At 38.0% G+C, this 17888-nt stretch overlaps 1 protein-coding gene and 1 pseudogene across 1 annotated transcript; one reads left to right on the forward strand and one right to left on the reverse strand.

Moving 5' to 3' along the window:
- Positions 1-256: 256 nt before the first annotated feature.
- LOC107672261 (alpha- and gamma-adaptin-binding protein p34-like) lies at positions 257-3597 on the reverse strand. The gene is made up of 10 exons (XM_016465381.1): positions 3381-3597; positions 2515-2705; positions 2337-2433; positions 2156-2245; positions 1981-2064; positions 1780-1859; positions 1575-1665; positions 1296-1400; positions 913-962; positions 257-822 (listed from the first exon to the last, which is right to left on the reverse strand). Exons 1-10 carry the CDS (start codon positions 3472-3474, stop codon positions 745-747), a joined length of 960 nt encoding a protein of 319 aa, XP_016320867.1. The 5' UTR covers positions 3475-3597; the 3' UTR covers positions 257-744.
- A 273-nt stretch (positions 3598-3870) lies between these two features.
- LOC107672170 (IQ motif-containing protein H-like) overlaps positions 3871-17888 on the forward strand; it is a 27258-nt pseudogene continuing 13240 nt past the window's right edge.

Below are 17888 nucleotides of genomic sequence, written 5' to 3' on the forward strand. Positions count from 1 at the left end.
AGTAATTTCATTCATATTCTGAAACTGGTGCTTAGTTCGTTTGCCCTGAATTTCCCTTTTGCTTTTCTGTAACGTACACTCACATTTACTTCTCTTGCATTCACTGTCATATTGACTTTTATGTAAGTTTTAATAATAAATTCTTTTAAGAGCATCGTTTCACTCTTTTTCTAATAGTATGTAAAGGATAATTTCATCATGTCAAATGAATTTGACAACATATTTCCAAAACAAAAGAACATCAAAAAATGATTCGACAGATCCTTCTTTTAATTGATGAAGAGCTAATGACATGCACAAGCATAGTCCGTAATTGTGACTTACATCATAAAAATAAAGGAGAAATAAAAGTTTAAAAACAATCCACTTTTACCAGCTCATCTCATTTGATTTACGACTCTTTTTGACAGAACCATAGGCTTCATCCTTGTATGTGGCTGCAGACTTGCACCACCAGAGAACAGACAAGATAATCTTGCCCCCTGCAACACGTCCCATGGCTCTTGAGATTACAATGTTTGAAGCCAAAAGCCCATAATGACTCTGTACTGCCTGATTGAGGTGTTGGACACTGATATATAATAATAACAGCAGTATCATGAAAATCTCCATTGCTGTTTTTGCCCACGTTCTTCCACGTTTCTTGGGTGGGACAGGACTGGGCAGGGCAGATTTGGGATGACTGGGGGTTCAAAGGGTGGGCTGAGTATCAACAGTGGAAGCTGGTTAAGAGTCACTAGGGCCTTAACTCTCCTCCCCTGATGACAAGCCGTCAATCTCATCCTGGTCTCCACCAATAGCCATCCAGAATGCTTTAGCAACCTGATTAAGGGTAATTCAATTGTTAGTGCAAAATTTAGATAGAAAAATATTACCATTAGTGTTAATGAGAAAATATTAAAGGTATATCACCTTTTCTGCATGTACTTTCCTCTGTTCATGTGGCAACGAAGAGGCCTTGTCTACAAATAAAGAGAGTTTTAAAAATATACTGAATATAGGAATATACTGTACTATTTGTAAAAAAAAAAAACACAAACAGGGCTTCACTTAAATTTGTCAGTTCTGAGTTTACATGATACAAGATACATAAAATAAAGTGTATCCAAAAGGTTTCCAAAAAAATATTAAGCAGCACAACTTTTAACATTAATAATAATTTATACTGTAAAATATTTCACAATATTACTGTTTTACTGTATTTTTGATCAAATAAATGCAACCTTGGCGAACATTAGAGTCTTTTCAAAGACATTAAAAATGTTTTTTTTTTAACTGATATATAGGTCTTATACCTTTCATCTCTTTCAATTTTGTCAAGAGTCGTTCAAAATTCTCCACATCTGCATCTCCAGCTGTTAGATTAGCCAACTCTTGTATGTCGATGTCAATCATGGGATCTTTGACAGATTAGCAAATATTTCATTAAACACTGAACTTTAGAAGTACCTTAAAAAATGTATAAAAAAAATAGCTTGTCCCACTACACTTTGTGATAATATCCTATTTTATCATATCATTCATTTACCTCCAAAATGAGTATAAATATATTGCCCTTAAAAAAAAGCACTTACCGACTGCTATATCTACTGCATTATTCTGGTTATTCTCTGCTCTCTGGTTCTCAGTGCCTTCATCTGTACTGTTGGATGGGGAATGAGAAGACTAATAACCAGAAAAAAATAGTCTGTTACAACGAGATGAGCTTAAGACTCTAAACTACTGTAAATAATGTTCAACTGCATACATTAAAGAGCAGCACAATTAGAAAAGGCTAACCAGTGTCTCTTGACAGGTTCGTGGGTTGTTGTGATGAGAGGCCACCAGGCTGCTCATTAGCCCAAATCCCTGACTGTGTTCTGAGAAGAATAAATGATAATTAAAGGGAAAGTTAATAAACATAGCTTAGAATGAAGCTGTGAATATGATTTGTTGTGTGGATGCCATTGGTCATTTCGCATTAGGGCAGTACAATCTCACCATCTTTCATCTCAACGCTGGACCACACGTTGGCATTGAGTGCCTGAACAATTCTTTTTACTCCAGTGGACTCTGGGAAGTCATCTATGGGGTACACAAAATAAACAAAATACTTTCAAAACAAAATGATTAATGTCTGTGCATAACTGCGACTAGACTTTGTTTTCTCTCTCACCATCTTCATCAGGTAGATCTTGAGGGTTGAGCTCTACTAATTCAAATGCGTGAGCCAGACACCACTGCTGGGCCTCCTGTTTGCTAACACCTACAACGTCATATTTACACCAAACTTAGTAAAAGACTGCATGTGTTGCACCCAAACCACTGAAAAAGTAGTACCAAACACACACACTCACCACTGTCACACGCATGGTCACACACTAGTATCAGCACTTCTGGAGCCAAATCCTCCACTACTGATAACCAGGAGTTGACACTGTTAAGGCTGTCTTTCTGAAATACGAAAAGAGTTTAATCAAGGCACAAACACTGAATGGTGAATTTGTAAAATGATCATAATTATCATAAACTCACAGTTTTGCTGTCAAAGTAAACGATGAACGCTTGCATAGACCGGGCAACCTCTGTATTCATGTCGAATGGACTTGAAACAACACATAAGCTGACGTTTGCTGTGTAGTACTTGTTATTGATTGTCCATGGATACCAAGAAACTCTTTCCTCCATTTTGGAAGCTTGGGGTAGTGCTTCTAAGCCCAAGATCTCTGAAATAAAACACACAAAACTGTTAAAGGCCAAGTGTGTATCTGATATCAATAAAAACACTGGCAGTGACACCAACCTCTAAAATAAACCGTAAACAAAATTAACTGAAGCTCAACACTGCCGCCTGCTGGACACGAAGAATCACTAGATAAAAATAATTACTACTTTTTTACGCATGAGGATTAAAAATGGATGTACCAAATGTGTCAGGCTATATATTGCACACTTATTATGTACTGTATCCCTGCATCAAGAAAATATGTAAAAAAATAACAGCACCAGTAATGATTCACATTTATTGTCCAGCTGGATCATGTTTTATCAATAATTTAAGATTGCTGCGATCAGAAAACCAACATAAGAGACAAACGTGTAAAGAAAGCACTCTAAGCACTATTACGAAACACTGCATGTTACATGAAATGAGCAAAAAGCCAGATTAAGATTCATAAAATGAGAGTCTGGCGATCTCTACAAAAAAATATTGATGTTATCGATGCACAATACAGTAATGCACAATATATGTTATGCATTTAATAATTAAACCGTTATTTCCATCGACACATTTTGATCTGTAAATAGGAGACAGCACGATGAATGTTTCTTGTTGACAGCTAACGTTAGCATAGCAGCAAGGCTAACGAGTGTAGAATAGATTTCCCCCTTTTACTCACGTCTAATGAGCTCCTCTTCTTTAAAGCCGGGATCACAGCTTGTGACTAAGATACAAGGTAGGGTAGGTACTTCATCTGCTTGATCATCTGCCATTTTAAGCTTTTGGACACTTAAAAACAGCTCCTAATGAAAGTTAGCACGTTAGCAACAGCTGTCACCCACCTCCAGGAAACCTTTCACCTCTAACCTCAACTTACTTCCGTGTCTGCGCGCGCGTGTTAGAAAATCTAAAGTTTAAGAGTAAAATAGCTTTTTAGTGAATAGCGCAATGATGATGGCACCGTGATGATGGTGATACACCCTGATTATTAATGAAATGGTAATAATAACAAATAATACTGGCCTGACTGACGGAGACTGTACTGCCATATGCGTCGTGTTGCCATAGTTACGGCCAGACCGTTGTTTAGAAAACATAAAAGACTTGGAAGCGAGAAAACGCAATTAGAAAAAAAAGCTTAAATGTAATCTGAATTATTTAGTAGAAAAATGTCCGATGTCCTTAAAAATAAGGATGACGTTGGGCATATTTTAGTATAGGTAATGTGCTCAAGTACAAAATAATATAAAAGAAGGCTTGACAGCTGTTTTAAGTTTTAATTAAATTACTTTGAAACTATACTAGTTACGTTATATAATTTAATATTAAATAATTACGTTTGTAAAACTATATTCTTGTGATTTTTATTGTGTCTTAGGTGCAGGATGATTTAAGACAATTAAAAAATAATCTTGTTCGACTGACTGTGCAAGAGAATGGGGAAGTTTTGGACATTCAAGCTTTGGATGCAGCCATCAGCAGGACAGAAAATGGAATAAGGGTAAGTTATATAAAGTCAACTTTATGACAAAACTGACTTGGATATTTCTGTATAGTTGAGGTCTGCATTACCTAAATTATCTAATTTATCTATAAGCAGTGGGGAGTTTAAGAAACTGCTAAATAAATCATCTATTTCTCTCTCTCTCTCTCTCTCTCTCTCTCTCTCTCGCTCTATATATATATATATATATAATTAAAAGAATTTGAGGTCATCTAGCAGTCCCTGGCTTGTATGATATATAGATTCATGCAATGAAAATGAAAACACAAATATGTGAAATGTGGAGCATGGAAGAATGATGCTTGTAAACATTTGTTTCTTGATTCACAGAGTCATGCAGACGATTATCTGAAAACTATTAGTAATCAGGTTTTGACTCTACCCTGTATTGAAGAGCCTGAAAAGAAGCCTGCCCCTGTCAAAATTGTAAAATGGTATTTAAAAAGAAACTCTGATACTTATATCAGTAAGCAAATAACTTCTACAACATCAGTAGGATTTCCATTAGAGTATATGTAAAATCATATTAAATCTAAAATATTTTCCTAACATTTTTGTAGGCAGCCACCATATGAGACAATACCAAATACACGTCCTCTGAGATGCCAGATTCCTGGTCCATCACCAGGAGAAAAGGTGACACTTTACACTTATTTGTTAAGACAAAAATGTCTGTTTTCTGTAATCTATGTCTCTATCTCCCCAACAGCACAAGTCGGCATTTATCATGCGTCTGCTGAATAACCCCTTTCACCCAAAAAACAAGGAGACTGTGCAACAAAATTATGGGATTCAGCTTCCTCACCTGCACAAGAGAACTGGGGTCAGTGTGAGTTGCTGAAAGATATGCTTCTATTATTATTCAAGAAGGTAGATTAAAGGGACAGTTCACCCAAAAATGAAAATTCGGTCATCGTTTACTCACCGTCATGTTGTTCCAAACCTGTATGACTTTATTTGTTCTGCAAAACACAAAGAAAATATTTTGAAGAATGTTGGTAACCAAACAATTGTATGAGACATTTCTCAAAATATCTTCTGTTATGTTCCACAGAAGAAATAAAGTCATACAGGTTTGGAATGACATGAGGGTGAGTAAATAATGACAGAATTTTCTTTTTTTGTGTGAACTGTTTCTTTAACACTATAGTGTACTTGTTTTTTTTACACGTGTGGCTGGATTAGAATCCAGCAGCTTTTATGATAAAGGCTTATTGATAGTGTTGATTATATGGTGGCCAGCTCTGACTGTTGCCTTAACGCCAGCATCTGTCACATGAACCTCATGAAAAGAATGATGTGACTGGCATGTAATAATAGATGACTCCAGTCACTTCACTTTCAAATAGGAGATGCGGATTTGAAGGTATCCTGGTTTGGCAGTGACAGCTAAATCTGTCTGTTGGTAAACAAATTAATCTTTCTAAAGGTCACCATTTGTTTTGGTGCTCTGTTTCCCCCCTTCTGCTTTCCGCTGTGGTTCTTCCTCTATCTCCTGCATCCTCTGCCTGTCACTCGTGAGGAGGCTGTCATGTTGTTGAGAAGAAGGTATGAGACTTGGCTGCCGAAAGCAGACAGATGCAGATTGCGGCACATCAGCATTCTTCGGAGGACGGCCACCGCCTGATTGCAGTTGTATGGGCTGCTGCCTTACAGCTGTCTCAGGACAAGCACTGGTACCTGTTCCCGCATGCCAATAAGACAGCCATGGCTTACCCAACTGGCACTCGCTGGCGCTCTGCCTGCTGCGTCAATACCTCTGTGCTGTCGGCTAGTTCTCCGCTGAGTCTCTGAAGGAGCTCACACTGTTTATTTCTTTTAAATGTCCCCTTGTACCACTTAAACAGCTGCTTGCCTCCAAACCGCTCCAAACACGTGGCCGGTGCTTGTGGTTTGTCAGGGAGCTCAGTGGTGTGACAACAGACAGGCCAGAGAACATCAGGGGGAGAATCCGGAACAGCAGGATGAGGAGAGTACAGAAGGGCTCTGTCTGGCATGTGCCCACAACTTGACAAACTCGCAGTGTGCTCTCCATTATATGTTTTTCGGCACTGAGAAAATGACCGATATTGTTCTTTGTTTTGTGTGCTATAATTAATGCACGTCTTACTCGTTGCGTTTTTCCGCACCAAAAATTTTTATCTTGTGATTTAGCCATCTTGCTTTTAATTGGCTATAAATTTTCTGTAGATAACATGTTTTTATTGGGCTTTTTGTCTTTTGAAGCATCTTTGGGAGTGACTTTCGGTGCTTGTTTTTATCAAAATGATTGTAAAAATTAATGATGAATTATATTAGTCGCTATATGACTACCACGAAAATCCTAATTATTGCAATACATCCTTTTTATTGTGGAATGTGGAGCACAACTTTCATTTGATTTATGAACTATTATATGATAATGAGGAGGTAAGCATTTTAGGCATTGCTCTGATGGAATTTAATTCTAGAAGATTTCAAGCAGCTGTTCGCTTGAGAGAAGGTGCGAGACAAATAAACCGAGCCACGCTCAAAGTATCCAGAAAGCATTGCCAGCATGTGATTGATTGCTTCAGGGAAGCGGGCTTATTGGCCAGTTTACAATGTCATTAACTGCCTGTATTTTAGCTCCAGCTTTATTTTAATGAATGCGGAAAATCTGTCGGTTGTAATCACACAACATCACCGTGCTCTCTCTCACAAATGTGCACTCACTTGTGATTCGCTACAGCCAACGGGACCGAGAGAAAGAGAAACCATATTTCTTGACATCTACAAGCTGCCACCAGCCTGATTAATGGATAGTCGTCTCCCAGTCTTTTACAACAAAGTTTTGTTTGGAGGGAAAATTCTGATCGGTGACCCGAAGCTAATAGCATTCTCCATGAGCAAGTTATTGAGCGAAGTATGTTCCCTCTCTCTCTTCTTCTAGCATTGGGTGAATGGTGGCTTTAGAGCCTGCAGGCAGGTCTTTTTGGCCCAGTGAGAGAGGGAACTAGGTTAATACCCTTTGTTCTGTCACTTTCAATACCTCTGACCTTTGACCACAGAGCTATCATTTGGGGCTCAGTTATTCCTCCATGTTTTTATTGCCTTTTTAAGAATTGCCCATTTCTTAGTTCAAGCTTAATGGGATAGTTCTCCCAAAAATGACAATTCCATTTTCCCTGTTGATGAAAGTGAATGGTGACCATGTTTCTCTTTCACATCAAACTTGAATATGCACGTATTTAAATCACTCAGATGAGATTTCAGTGCTACAGTAAATGTGAATCTAAAATTATGAATAAAAGTATGAAGTGAAATGAATGATTTTAATTTCTGGGTGAAGTAGCTCTTTAAAACAACAATAGTAACTATAATAATAACTGTAATAACTGTTCCAGCTTAGTTGAACCACAGTGGTTAGAAAGAGTATAGTGTACATTTATGTAATGAAAACATAACATTTGTTTGCCTTGGTTTTTCCAGGTTGGGACTCAAAGGGTGGTCACTGGCCCCGCTTTGGGGAGTTTCACTCTGCACCTGAAGGTCTGCCTAAACAACTACACCCCAAACCACCACCCGAATGTAGAGACATGAATGCAGGTATAAACCTCTTTAAACAACTAATACAGTATTTCTTTGTATATTATATACACTACTGTTCAAGAGTTTTGAGTCTGTAAGATTTTTTGGAGAGTTTTTGAAAGGCTGAATTTATTTGATCAAAAATACAATAAAAACAGTGACATTGTGAAATCTTGTTACAATTTAAAATAACTGTGTTCTATTTTTAATATATTTTAATTATTTATTCCTGTAATGGCAATTTTCAGCAGCCAGTCTTCAGTGTCACATGATCCTTCAGAAATCATTCTAATATGCTGATTTGGTGCTCAAGAAAGATTTCTTATTATTTTCTGTGTTAAAACAGTTGTACTGCTTAATATTTTTGTGGAAATTGTGACACATTTTCTTTACATGATTCTTTGATGAATAGAAAGGACCCGCATTTATTTGAAATAGAAATCATTTGTAACATTATGAATTTTTACTTTCACTTAATGCTTCTTTGCTGAATAAATGTATTCATTTTAAAAACAAAAACAAATAAAACCTTCCCGAACCCAAACTTTTTAAACATGACTGTATATGCATATGTTTGCATTAATTCATTTTTTTGTTTGTGCCCTCTTTTTGTTTTCATGAATAATGTTTGTGCTGTAGTCACAAACCCTGAAATATTCTGTGTACAAATCCTCTCTGCAATAAGACTTGTTTGGTTTTTTTCAGGGCTGCTACCCTCAGCAGCTGACCTCTCTTCAGTGCAAACACCAGTACAGCCCAAAGCTGTCCATGTGCTCCAGAGAGAGGACAGTGGCCAAAGTAAGACGGGTCAGTCTATTTCCACAATGTCATTACACACTTGCGGCCTACATATAAAGTTAGAAAGTCAATTATATGTATCCAAAAATTCTGCTTTTTGTTGTGTATTCGATCCCAACAAACTACATACTGTACATAGGAAGAGTAAACTGAATTACTGTGGAAAAAACAAGCCTCAAGAATTGCGTTTTTGTTCAATTAACATTTCATTTTCAGCAGATAATTTTATGTTGTCTGTGATATTTTAAGTGTCAGGCATACAGTATATTTAGTACTTTATTTAGTATAAAATATATATTAATATCATAAATAATCATTAATGTAATCTAAAATGGTCCACTTCTGAAACAAATTGTCAATCAAATAACTAGAGAAATATTACATATACTGTATTTATATATTGTTTTCTTATCCTTTTAATATATCGGTTATGTATATTATGCAGTCTTTGATTGTACTTCTTATCTGATGATAGATGAGTCAGAAAAGGCTTCAAAACTGGAGATGGATGTGAACAGAGACGGAATGGCTCTTGGAAGATCAGCAACTGAGAGTCCAGCATCCAGGTATGAGCCATAACACTTTTTAAAAGGGATAGTTTAAAAGGGACCCAAAAATGAAAATTCGGTCATCATTTACTCATGTCGTTCCAAACCTGTATGAATTTCTTGTTTTCTGTGGAGCACAAAATAGATATTTTGAAGAATGTTGGTAATTAAACAGCTTTGGTCCCATTATGGGACTCAAAACTTTTGCCTTTATTATAATATGCATTTCTCTCTTCTTAGAGCATTCCACTGCCAGCTGCTATCAGCAAATATCCTTTCACCATAGTTGAGGGTCAGATTGGCCCGGATGATCCTGACTACTGTAGGTTTAAAAAGCAATACTGTCTGTATTGGGGTGCAATGGTGGAGACTCTGGACCAGCTGCAGTGGATGCTATTGGACTTTGCGGTGCCACTGGCGCGGGTGTGTGGGGAGTGGCTGGCAGTGTGTGTGCAGAGAGGTGAGCTTGACTAGAGAGACGGCAGGGGCCGGTGCACCCATGTGGAGAAGCTACTCTCAGTGCTGGAGAACAGGGATGAGGTATGGGACCTGATGTGTCAACCTGGCTAGCGCTACAAAGGCATCGAGGGGCATCAGGCAGCGGCTGTGTGCATCCAGACCTGCTGGAGGCGTTACTCTGCCCGTACCGCCTACCTGCTCCAACTCAGGGCCAATGGGCCCAATGGGCGGCACGAATTATTGCCATGTCTCTGCTGAAACATGCCAAACTGGACCATTTGAAGAAGAGTCTGCAGGCCTCACATCTCCGCCAACTAGAAAACTACCGCATCAGGGCAGAGGTGAATAAAATACACATTTATATAACAGTTAGTTCTAATCTTCGAAATCTGATTGGTTGAGCAGCATTCCAAGAAAATGTATATAACAGTTTAACTTTTAAATTGTTTATATCACTCCAGACTTTCATTGTTTGTGCATTCCAGAATGTCAGTTAGTACATTAGTTATACATTTGATGAGGAACAAACTTTGCGACACATGAAAAAATATGCTCTGTGTATTAAGAATGTGTGTATTATGAACTATTACTACATCTGTCATATTTTGTCACTTCACTGCCATTCACAACTCCTCTCCCATGGCCTTGCAGATAGCAAAGTATTGGATGCACACTTCAGAGTCTTAGCGGAAATAGTAGGTCAATTGGGTACTTCTTGCCTAAAGGTATATAAATGCTATGATTTCGGATGTACTTCTCTTTTCACATACTATTTTTCATCTATTGTGTAGTAGGGAAGTAGGCATATTCGGACACAGGTACTGTCTTCATTAGTGAGTCATTAAATTATTTGTTCAACCAATTTTTGTTCATTCATGTCTCTATGAGCGATTGTTTAAAAAAAAAAGAAGATTTGTTCAGGAACAAAAAACTGTTCATATTTGTGAGTCAAAGAATCATTCATTCAATTGAATTGTTCAGAAATGCTGATTCATTTGCAGCTGTCTTTATGAATAAGTAATTGAATCATTCAACTGATTCGTGCAATGGTTCTGCTGTGGCTCTTCTTGAAACTTTTGTCACTGGCTGGGCAAAAACAGCAAAGTAACTGGTAATATTGTGTCTTTACTAGAGTAACTTCTCAGAGATGTCTCAAGTTGTCATTGGTCACATCTTTTAAATGATCATGAATCCGTGGCATAAGAAAGTACAGTGGTTCCACAAAAAGAATGATTGTGATAGCACAGGCTCACGTGTAGATTAACTTTCTATTTGTCAGAACAGATGTTTCATCTGTGCTGTCATTCCTGTAACATCTTTATGAAACTAGCATGTCTCTTAATTAGCCTCACCGTCACTCACTGTGAGAGGAGACACAAGCTTTTGTATGTTTCCACCCTTTAAACACTCACATCCTTTTAATTAAGCATTAATCTTCCCCTGGCAGAAAGCTTCATGTAGCCTGCTAATTGAATTAATAGAGGGAAGATGTTTCTAAGTATGCACTTAGCTGATTTAATTAATGTGATTTATGCTTGGTTTGTCTCCATGAGACCCAGGGAGAAAGACAAGCATAATTTCCTCCCTTTGCTGCCATCGGTGGGCCAAACAACATGATAAATCCATGTGCTGCTGGGTGCTGTCTGTCACCGATCACTTTTATTCTCTTTTATTCTCTGCTGTCTGTGATTCACAGAGTCTGGCAGCCAACTGGAAACACATCACCTCCGCCAAAAGGACTATCATCCACGTCCCTTCACTGGGTAATTATTTTCCATCTGTTATGATGGCTTCTGGTCACATAATATTTTTAATATGAAAAAAATACATCTATTTGGGTGCACCTGCAGAAAACACAGAAAATGTATTTACCAAAAACTTGTCATTGAGACCTGCATCGACTATTGGAGATGATGATGAGTGTGAATTGTAATCACCAGCAGATGGAGTGTGATTTTTGCACTGGGGGTGGCTGAGGAGAGGCCTGTGTGAGCTAATTAAGAAGTTGAACCCTATTGTTTTTTATTGCCTCGCTCTGTTAGTTTGCATGCATTTAATCATTTAATTATAGACATTATAGAGTTAGTTTTTGAGGATTCTGAGTGTCTTGACATAGAATAGAGTCATTAATTTGTTGTTAAAATATTTAAAATCTCATTTCAAATCATTTGGATTTGTTCAATAGGATATTCCCAACATCAGCGGCTTAGTTTCAGGGGATTTGATGTACTCCAGAATACCCAGATGGGCCGACTGTGTGACATCAGAGGTGAGGGTTTTAACCATCACACGATCAAATTGGATTGGCAGCAGACACATGAAAGCAAACACAGTACTGTTTGTGTTACATTTAGATGAGAACGTCAAGGTCATCTATGTGCCTCCGGTTGCGCCTGGGCGAGGATGTTCTCCAGTACTACACTCGTCTGCTGGGCCTGCAGACAGCCATTGAGCTGGGTGATGCTTCTGCGCCTGAGTCCCACTGTGCCAAACGCTTCACCATCTTCATGCCAGAAGTACTGGAGAATTTTTCAGTATGGTGCACCACATACACACACACACACACACACACACACACACACACCTTTTTTTCTCCCCTCAAAGTGACTTCTGAAATATGGTGGTGCACATGATTTTGTTAACAATTTTCATAGAAGAATTTGATTTATTTCTCACCTGCAGAGGGCGACAGAGGTGACCTTTGTATTTACTACTCTGTGCAGATCTTCCATAAATGATTAGGTTTCAGCACAAGGATCTACACTTTTACAATGACTCATTTAGCAGAGGCTTATATCCAAAGCCACTTACAATAGAGGAACAAAAGCAATTTGTCACAGAGCAACAATATTCATAATATACAATGCCAGGTTTATTAAACAGTTAGATTAGGAAGAACGCTAGGGGAGAGGAGAAATGCAAAGAAGATAAAGAAGACTTTTTCACATTAGCATTTATTATCTTTTTATATATATATATATATATATATATATATATATATATATATATTTGATATTGTTCAAAACTAAACATAAACATTGTCAATATACAGTATACACTTTTTGATATCAGGGACCCCAAACTATAATGATTCTAAAATTGATTTGTATTTATTATAATAATGATATATGCTTTCATTAATGTCATGACATGTATCTCATGATATTATAAATGCAAAATGTTTGCAGTATTAAATAATTGGCTTTTATATAAACAAATTATAAAAATCTATGTAATTTATTAAAATATTTACTGTTTAAAATATTTACTATTTGTAATATTTACTTATTATTTATGACAACTCTCGATCGGGGTAAAGTTAGGGGGATTTTGTCCACAAAATGATAAGAGCACACATTATTTTAACATTTTATTTTATTATCTCACACAAAGTATTGTAAAGTAAGCGGTGCAGACGATGCTTGTTTTCTTTAGTCATTGTTTATGCAAGGCATACAGCGCCAGACACGGACAGATTTGCTTGTACGCACAACAAGTACTTTACAGGAATTCCTTACGCGTATTGCTGTTACTGTGGCAACCAACAACAGCACAGCTTAACCCTGTGCACATTTTTATATTTAGTTATATTGAGAAAGTTTCAGTTTAATTCATTCAGTCGATCTTTTTAACCCCTTTTAACATGGATTTCTATGGAGACCGGAAGACGAGAGCACTCAAACGGAAGTTAGAATCCATCATGGCGGCGCTCATCGCTTACTTAGGAAAAAGGTGAATTGTAACCTGAAATAGATGTTCAATTCAATAAAAAACTTATTTTAATAGATTTTTCAAAAGAAAAAAAAGTTACCTTAAAACCCCAAAGAGCAAGTGGAAAGTTCATGAATAGAAAAATACAACACAAATGTAAACTATTCTTGAAAGTATATATTTTGCAAGGAAGGAGAGTTTTTTTTACCCTATGCAAATGTGTTTCTTCAATTATTGTAGGCCTAACTGCCTGCGCGTGCATGCAGTGCATCTCTGTTATTTATTGCCGCATAGCGCACGAGCGGCATGCGCTGCCTCTTCCCTGTCGATTCCTCTCTGTGTGTAAACTCTGCCAGACGTGTCAGTAGGATAAATCTCTGTTAGGCGTTGCTGCCAGTGTGGCGTGCCAATGACAGACGGGACAATTCTGTTTGGATCAAACATACAGATGTGGAGTAATTAGTGCTTTCCCCACAGAGCCCATCACTAAGCACATAGTAAAGACAAGAGGCTGCAGAGGTGTATGGCCCTCCCCTGACTCTCCTTTATCAATTTAATGTGTTGGAGTACAGGAGAGGTCATGACCCTTCCGGCTGCACGTAATGGGCCCAATGTGTTTGTGCACGTTCATAAATTACACCCATAGAAAAAGAGAGGGGTAAGACATTAGAGCTGGAGTGGAAAGGATAGTTATTTATGTACACAAAGACCGCTGAGATTTCACCTTTGCATAGTAAAAATATGTTTCTGTTATGTATACACTTTATTAGAGCTTATAATGTTATTATGAGACATACAGCATTAATTCTGCAGCTTTTGTGCTCATCAGATTGACCATTAACTCACAACAGTGCATTATATATGTTCCTCTTTCAGACCCGAAACATGTGTCTAGCTTCACTCCTGAAGTACAGCCCTAGAACACTACAGCGCATCAAGAATTTGATCCAGGGGAAACAAGCCTACATGATCGGTGGTGTCACCCACATTGATGACCTGGCTGTGGCAGATGAACTCGAAGTTCCACTTTTGGGCACAGAGCCTGCGGTGGCCCAGCTATATAAGCACTAAATCCGGAGGAAGAAGGATCTTCAGTAGCACAGGGGTCGACATGCCTCCAGGAAAGTGGGATATATACACCCTGGAGCAGGTCTGTGTGCCAGTCATCTGTTTAAATACCTCATGTGAAACTTAAATTGATGATGTAGGAAAAGAATGGAATATTACAGGTAATTCATATGTCTGTCTTCCAGCTTCATGAAGCTCTGGCCAGGCTGATGACAGAACATATGGAAGTCCAGCGATGGCTCTTTAAGATAGATAGCGAAGTGGGTGGACGGGGAATGGCCTATTGTGACGTTTGCCACCTAAAATGCCACCCATGGGCACAACAGGAGTTCAGCTGCCACGGGCCTGAACAGTGGAGAACGTCTCAGTCTCAAGTAAAGATAGGATTGTTTTAGTTTTAAATAAATTAACTTTAAATAGCCTTCAATTATGCGGTTGTGTTTGTTTTTTTTAATGATTTTTTTTTTGTTGAGAAAAGACATTTTAATTACTTTAATTTATATTGTATTATTATGTTTTTATTTTAATTGTTTAATTTAATTATATTATCATGATAATGTACATTCATTATGTTGGATCTTATTTTACATTTAATTTAAATTGAATTTAAGTTCCTTTCAGTTTGTAAAATACCATATTGTTTAATAAAACCCAAATATTAAGGTGATATCATATTATTAAATATTTTGTAAAAATCAAAGCTTTTGGTAAGGCAGGGGACATGACAGAGATTTTGCTTTTAAAACAAATATAATAAATCTGTTGAGAAAATTTGTTCTGATTTGTCCTAATCACAGTTACACCATTCAAATGCACAGTCTGCATTAGTGAGCGCCTGTTGTGCAACAGTAGCAATTCAGAAATATCAAGTGGCTTGTTTTTAAATGCGAAATGAAATGTGCCATTTCTTTTATTTTGCAAATGCAGCTACACTTCAGTCACAAGCCCTGTTCATTATAATTTCCGCTTTTCCTGGTTTTTATATTCACGTTCTGTACAAAATGCACCCTTGTCTCAATGACATGCCTGTCATTACTGACCAAGGCCAAACTTTGATGCCATCATCATGATTTGTCTAGAGTGCTTATGACTCAAATTCATGGGAAATTAATAATGAGCCATTTGAATTGTAGCATATTTATGTATTCTAATTTAAATGTGATGTATTCAACAGTCTGTGTGCTTTAAAAACACATCGGTTTTATCCGCCTGTAATCGTGTTCATTACCCTCTCCTGTATCATATGCTTAGAATTTGGCCCTTGATTTAAATACCGTGTTTTGCCATTACACCGTGAGCTTTATGTAAGCTAATTACAGGTTTATAATCAAACACGGCTGTGTGCAAAATCAGACCTTTTTATTGCAGCCTCTTATTGTAGCCTTCTATCCCGGGGGCAAGAGGAGGCCATGTGTCCTACCTCCAAGTTGTTAGCTCAGTCCCTAATTCACACTGAGGCCGAGAGTGGAATTTGGGGCTGTAATTGTGGTGGCATTGGTGCTGTTAATTACAGAGGTAAGCGGTTGAGGCCCAGCCAAGCTCCATTATAGTGATGGCGGTGAAGGAGCTTTAAATGGGGGGCTCTTCACCAGCTGGGGTCCCAGTGAGAGGAAAGGGAACTGGGGCCTGATGAGCTGGCCTGCACCCTTAGGGCTTCTGGGCCATATGGAAGCCAGTACGGGCCTTTATTCTACCTCTTCAACCTTTTTAATCAATGGCGAGCTCTGCTAACAGAATGGAGAGCACAGAGGTTATTTCAGCGTGTCATTCATTTTCTACAGATCTGTATTCACTCTTTTAGTGGCAATCTTGCCATTCTGCAGCACCCCTTATGCCTGAATTTTCCTAAATGCTCACGGTTCTGTTTGCGGTTCCATATTTGCATGTTATTTGTTTTATTTATCTGCTTGATGTTATGTTCATTGCATTTTATCTTTATTACTCTAAGCTACTAAATTCAGCAACAAATGCGGAAATATTCTAGAACACATATGTCAGTCTAATGTTGCAGTGGGTAATAAAGGGTAAATATTGCTTTTTGTTCTTTAAGTACAAAAATGTGTATGTATGGCGTCTATTTGCAATTAAAATGTTAAAATGCACATTTGGAGGCCATTATCCTTTGAGAAAAATATTATAATGATTTTGTAATTATCAGACTGCAATTATCAGTGCTCGGTGGCTTCACTTATATTTTACGTTTGGCTTTAGTTATAAGTCATAGAAGTTTAAATGGTGTTTTGCCTCTCTAGGGAGCTGTCTTTCACTATAATGCATCCTTTAATTTCCCCGTCAAGCCCAGGCCTATGTTCAGCTCCCCCTCTACTTACCCTATTTACTGTGTGTGCATTGTTTAATTATTGATTGCATAAAGAGCCTTTTCTAATGCAGGAGAAAGAATACCAGAACCCATGTGTTCCTATAGAGGAACAGCCACAGAGATAAGTGTGAAAACAGACCTAGAGACAGTGTAAAGAAAGACTGTGTGATTCTTTGCCGTGTATTTGGGAGGCCCACACCCCCCGAGGGGTGGTTCAGCCTGGGGCGAGCCTTACAGCTATTCAAAGAAGATGGGTTAAAGACATGTGGATCTCACTCTATTCAACGGCTGGGTGGACTCATAGACGCTACACTTTACACATTACAAACATGCACGTTCTGCCAGCACATGGGTCATTAGACACAAGGGAGCATTATACTAATAGCATCAACAGATAGACAGATTGTCTCCTACTTATTTTATTCAATTCATGTGGGATTATGTGTTGTACCACATTTATTTTATTCGATTTTGAATGTAACGACACTTTCTGTATTCCCCTTTGGTTAATGTTGCATTTGGGAAGTAATCCGCAAATATGTCCATATTATAAGCAGGCTTTATTTTCAAACCTATTCAAAATGTCGATTTACCTGAAATCACCACTTTATATTTGTACAGGATTTGTTGGTATGCCCAACATATGATGTATAAGAACGGTATATCATGAAGGTATATGGCTTACACACACACAAATAAATAAAAAATATTTTGAAGACTGTTTCACCTGTCTCTGTCCATATAATGAAAGCTAATGGTGTCCAAAACAACACTGGTGTAACGGAAGAGGTCTGACGCAACAGGTTAGTATATCAATCAAGTTTATTTGGTCACAGAAAGTACGGGTGTAGGATCCAGGTGATGACACGATGAGTGTATAGTTCGTAGAACAGTTTAAAGGATATGATGAGTGGAATGATCAGAGTCCTTTCCTTTACAGGAGCTGGAATGCACACGGAAGAGCACACACCTCAGCGATCCAGGAACTAGGAGGAACAGGAGACACTTGGAGATGAGGAGACACTAGGAGGAACACAGGAGGTAAGTAATGCAGGAAGTATTCAACTGGAAGCAGTAGTAAAGTCAGAGAGTCCTCTACGTGTGTACGAGACTGGACAATGAGGGTGTCTGAGGTGTGTGCTTTTATGCAGGCTGGTTGATGAGGTGCTTGATTGGTGACAGGTGCAGGTGCTCAGTAATCAGGTGATAGAGATCGTTGTGATTGGGTGG

This window comes from Sinocyclocheilus anshuiensis, unplaced genomic scaffold, assembly GCF_001515605.1.
Source record: "Sinocyclocheilus anshuiensis isolate Anshui unplaced genomic scaffold, SAMN03320099.WGS_v1.1 scaffold997, whole genome shotgun sequence".
NCBI classification, from domain to species: Eukaryota; Metazoa; Chordata; class Actinopteri; order Cypriniformes; family Cyprinidae; genus Sinocyclocheilus; species Sinocyclocheilus anshuiensis.